This window comes from Sinocyclocheilus anshuiensis, unplaced genomic scaffold, assembly GCF_001515605.1.
Source record: "Sinocyclocheilus anshuiensis isolate Anshui unplaced genomic scaffold, SAMN03320099.WGS_v1.1 scaffold411, whole genome shotgun sequence".
Lineage (NCBI taxonomy): Eukaryota > Metazoa > Chordata > Actinopteri > Cypriniformes > Cyprinidae > Sinocyclocheilus > Sinocyclocheilus anshuiensis.
The window spans coordinates 399800-404532 of record NW_015549608.1 but is presented as its reverse complement, the minus strand read 5'-3'; the positions used below and the strand labels follow the sequence as shown (position 1 = coordinate 404532).

Genomic DNA, 4733 nt, shown 5'->3' with positions numbered 1-4733 from the left:
TACTATTATTTATGTTTAATTATCTCCATTATTTACTATAATTACCAATATTTAAAGTTGTCTTTTATTTTATTGAATAAAATAACTATTTATTTAATTATAAAAAATTAAACAAAGAAATATATTATAGCATAGTAATAATACGACATTATAAAATAAAAATGAGCATTTCTTAATAATAATAATGTTGATTATAATAATAATAATAATAATTGTTATTATTGTTATTATTATTAGTATTAATAATAATACTAATTTATGTTTCAGAGAACAACAGTAAAAATACAAATAAAATAATTATTATTTATGTTTGATTTATCATTATTTTTATTTCATTATTATTATTATTTATAATTATCACTAATATTTGTGACCCTGGAGCTGGGGTATATTTGTAGCAATAGCCAAAAATACTGAATAAGGCAGTTCAGTCATGCATTAAAATGTGGATTTATGGTCAACTTTAGCATGAGGGCAGCATAAAAGAAAAACTTATAGACCATATACAGTTTAAAAATCTCTCTCTATTTCAGTTCAGTTCTCAGGCCACATTCACAGTTTTATAATTGTATTAAATTATTACAATTAAACAAATCAATAATAATATAAGCAGTAATACTATATAATAAAATAAAAAAACTAGAATTTATTTTAAAAAATAAGATATTATGTTAATTATTATAATTTTTGCAGAAAAACAGAAACAAATACAAATAATTACTATCATTTAATGTTTAATTATCTATATTATTCACTATTATTTAATATTACTAATATTCATGTCTGTCTTTATCATTATCATAATTTTTTAATTAAATTATACACAAATCTGAAATATTTTTAATAATTAGATTAATAATAATAATACAATTTACTTATTAATAAATTATTGCTATTATTATTATTATCATCCTCATGTTTATTAAATTATAATGGTTCATTCATCAAATTATAAACATTCCAAAAACTAAACAAATCAATAAAGTAATTGATATTAATCGCATTACTAAAATAATAATATACTGTAAAATACAAATGAACATTTAATAATAGTTATTTTATTATTTTATTAAGTAATAAAAAATTAAACAAATCAATAAAAAAATCTATTTCTACACTAATAATACTATACTGGAATTTTTAAAAATCAAGTATTTGCTAAAAATATATTTTATTATCATTGTTATTATTATTACTTAAACAGTAAAAATACAAATAAGTACTACTACTATTATTTATGTTTAATTATCTCCATTATTTACTATAATTACCAATATTTAAAGTTGTCTTTTATTTTATTGAATAAAATAACTATTTATTTAATTATAAAAAATTAAACAAAGAAATATATTATAGCATAGTAATAATACGACATTATAAAATAAAAATGAGCATTTCTTAATAATAATAATGTTGATTATAATAATAATAATAATAATTGTTATTATTGTTATTATTATTAGTATTAATAATAATACTAATTTATGTTTCAGAGAACAACAGTAAAAATACAAATAAAATAATTATTATTTATGTTTGATTTATCATTATTTTTATTTCATTATTATTATTATTTATAATTATCACTAATATTTGTGACCCTGGAGCTGGGGTATATTTGTAGCAATAGCCAAAAATACATTGTATGGGTCAAAATGATAGATTTGCCAAAAATCATTAGGATATTAAGTAAAGATCATGTTCCATGAAGATATTTTGTAAATTTCCTACCGTAAATATATCAAAACTTAATTTTTGATTAGTAATATGCATTGCTAAGAACTTCATTTGGACAACTTTAAAGATGATTTTCTCAATATTTAGATTTTTTTGCACCCTCAGATTTCAGATTTTCAAATAGTCGTATCTCGGCCAAATATTATACAAACCATACATCAATGGAAAGCTTATTTATTCAGCTTTCAGATGATGTATAAATCTCAATTTTAATAAATTGACACTTGTGACTGGTTTTGTGCTCCAGGGTCATATATATCTCTGTCTTAATGTTGTTTGCTGAAAGCTGGAGGTTTTGTGCATCGCTCACCCGCTGTGTCTCTTGACATCTCCGTCGCTGAGTCTGCACTGAACGCGTGACGGGGACGACATGCTGCGGCTGCGGCCCAGTGCCGGGCTCATGACGTCTGGCCGCTGCAGCTTCTTCTCCACGCAGACGTTATTGGTGACCTGCAGTCCTCGGATGTAGACACCGCTGTAGCCGTGAGCTTTGTCCCGCGCCGGCAGCTCGTAGCTCAGGGTCTTCTTCATGATCTTCTTGAGCGGCTGCTTGCGGTGGCGCATCAGGGGCTCAGAGTGGCACGAGGCGGACGAGTCGACGGTGCAGTCGCTGTCGGTGTCCTCAAACACACACGGCGAGAGCTTGCCGCTCTCCGGGGGAAAGGGGAAGGGGAACTGGCTTCTGGAAAACGGACCTGCTGAATGCGGCTTCTCATCTTCATCCTCAAAACACGACGGTGAAGGATTTAATAAAATTAATAATAACAACAACAATAATAATAATAGTAATAATAATAATAATAATAATCAATTAGGAAATATATTACTAATATAATAACATGATTCTCTAAAATAACAATTGAATAATGAGTATTGAATAATAATAATAATAATAATATTAATAATAATAATCATCATCATCATCAATGCAAAAATATATTATTAACACATAACACTTTACTGTAAAAGAAAAAATGGTAGTAAAAATATAATAATAGTAATAATAATAACAACAACAATTATGTTAATTATTATTATTTTTTTGTACAGAACAACAGTAAAATACAGATAAAGATGATTATTTTTGTTTGATTATTTCTAGCATTACTCATGTTTCTGGCTGTGCTGATGTTTTACCGGAAGCGGAGTCTTGGGCTTGGGCTTCAGCCAGCATTTCCTCCAGCTGCTGTCTGGTTTGCTGGCACTGCTGCCAGACGCTGCTCCAGTGCTGCTGCTCCCGCGCGCTGTTCAGCTTCAGCACCGTCTGGTTGAGCGAGCTGAAGTTTTCCAGAGAGAACTTTGTGGCCTCGCTGTGATAGTCCTGCAGGACCTGCAGCACGGCCGGCGTCAAACCGAGCGCGTTACCGTCCCGCTTTAGCTTGCAGAAATACTCCTGACAGTGGAGCAACCACTGGTTCGCCTGCGTGAGACACAGTTTAACACATGATCAGCAGTGCTCGAGATTTGGCATTTTTAATTATTGCATCATTTTTCTGTTTGGCTGATAAGTGGCGTGGCTAATTTATTTAAATGATTAATTAGGATTTATTTGTATATTTTCAGTTCATTCTGATTTTAGTTTTTAGTTTTTTAGTAACTACAGTTAATTTTTAGTAACTGTCTTTTCCATTTTCCATGTTTTGCTTTTGTCATTTTTATTTATTTATTTCATTATTTTGGCAGCAGGCTTTGCTCCAAAGGGCTCAGATTCTGAGCTCTCCACGAGCAAACCTCACTGAGCTTTGAAACCCCCGAAGCCTAATGCAATTACCAGAATTTTTTATATTGAACAGATATAAAATTCCATGCTGAAGTGATACAGGTCTGGAGAAGATAGCAACGACTAGCTGATTTCTGTGGATGAGACGCTAAGTGATCATGTGCCAGTATAAGGAGGAGCTGGGGATGGAGGAGGGTAAGTGCATGTCTGTGTGACAGACTGAGGCAAGTGTGAGTACAGATTAACTTATATATCTTATTTAATTGTAGTGGGAGGAGTTACGATCAGCTAAGCATCTGTCAGTCACGCCATGGTCTGCCTGAACCATGCTTGAGCTCCATTCATCACTCAAACTACATTTATTTATTTACTTATTTATACTATTTAAATACTATTTAGGTTTAATTTTTTTTTTTTGCAGTTTTAGTTTAGGTATTTTAGTATCATTAATATACTATTATAGTTTTTTGAGAATTCAAATTAGATTTTATTTTTATATTTTCTGTTATTATTTTAATTTCAGTTAATGTTTTAGTAATTTTGTAGTGTTTTTGTCATTTTTTTCTTTTCTTTTAGTTTTAGCTTTAGTTAATCTATCTTTAGTTATTTTAGTACATCAACTGAAAAAAATTGAGAATTGTTACCTTGGCAATTATTCTTTTTTTAATATTTAATTTTATTTCAGTTAATGTTTATTAATGTTTTTTTTAAGCAATGAAATGTTTAATGCTTTAGTCTTAGTTTTAGTTAATGATAATAACTAAATCTAATATAAATCTATTCATTTAAAAAAAAATTTAACAAGTTCAAATGACTACATAAAAAAATAGAAAAAAGATTTTAAAAAAAGCTTAATTTTTAAATTTTTTTTTTCGAATTATTTTAGTAAATATTATGTAATATAAATATAAATTGAATTGCATCAGTTGGTGTGCTTGTGTTGTCTATAATTATATTTTACACCTATATCAGTCGACCACTAATTATCATCACAACAGCTGACATGATGCAGCTAACTAAACATAATGCAATCCAGAAACATCTCTTTACCGATTCGTAGAACTCGTAGAGGTTGAGCAGGACGTCCAGTTCAGTCTTGCGTGTTTCGCTGCGCTGCAGGACGGAGCTGATGTGCTCTTTGACCTCCAGAAGGGCTGGACCGGCTTTAGGCTCCCTCAGTAACGCTGCGGCTTTCTTCTGCTGTTCCTACAGGAGCAAAATAAAGACCAAGAGAACTAGTTAGTCATTCAGATGACCCACTAATCCAAAGTGGCTT

General features: G+C 29.6%; 1 protein-coding gene across 1 annotated transcript in view; it reads right to left on the bottom strand.

The window, feature by feature from the left end:
* plekhg4b (pleckstrin homology domain containing, family G (with RhoGef domain) member 4B) overlaps nt 1–4733 on the bottom strand; it is a 50531-nt gene that overhangs the window by 17476 nt on the left and 28322 nt on the right. Inside the window, exons 13-15 of the mRNA XM_016447882.1 lie at nt 4508–4663; nt 2859–3157; nt 2048–2485 (exon numbers count right to left, since the gene is read on the bottom strand). Coding sequence (XP_016303368.1) covers nt 2048–2485; nt 2859–3157; nt 4508–4663 — 893 coding nt within the window. The remainder of the gene's footprint in view (nt 1–2047; nt 2486–2858; nt 3158–4507; nt 4664–4733) is intronic.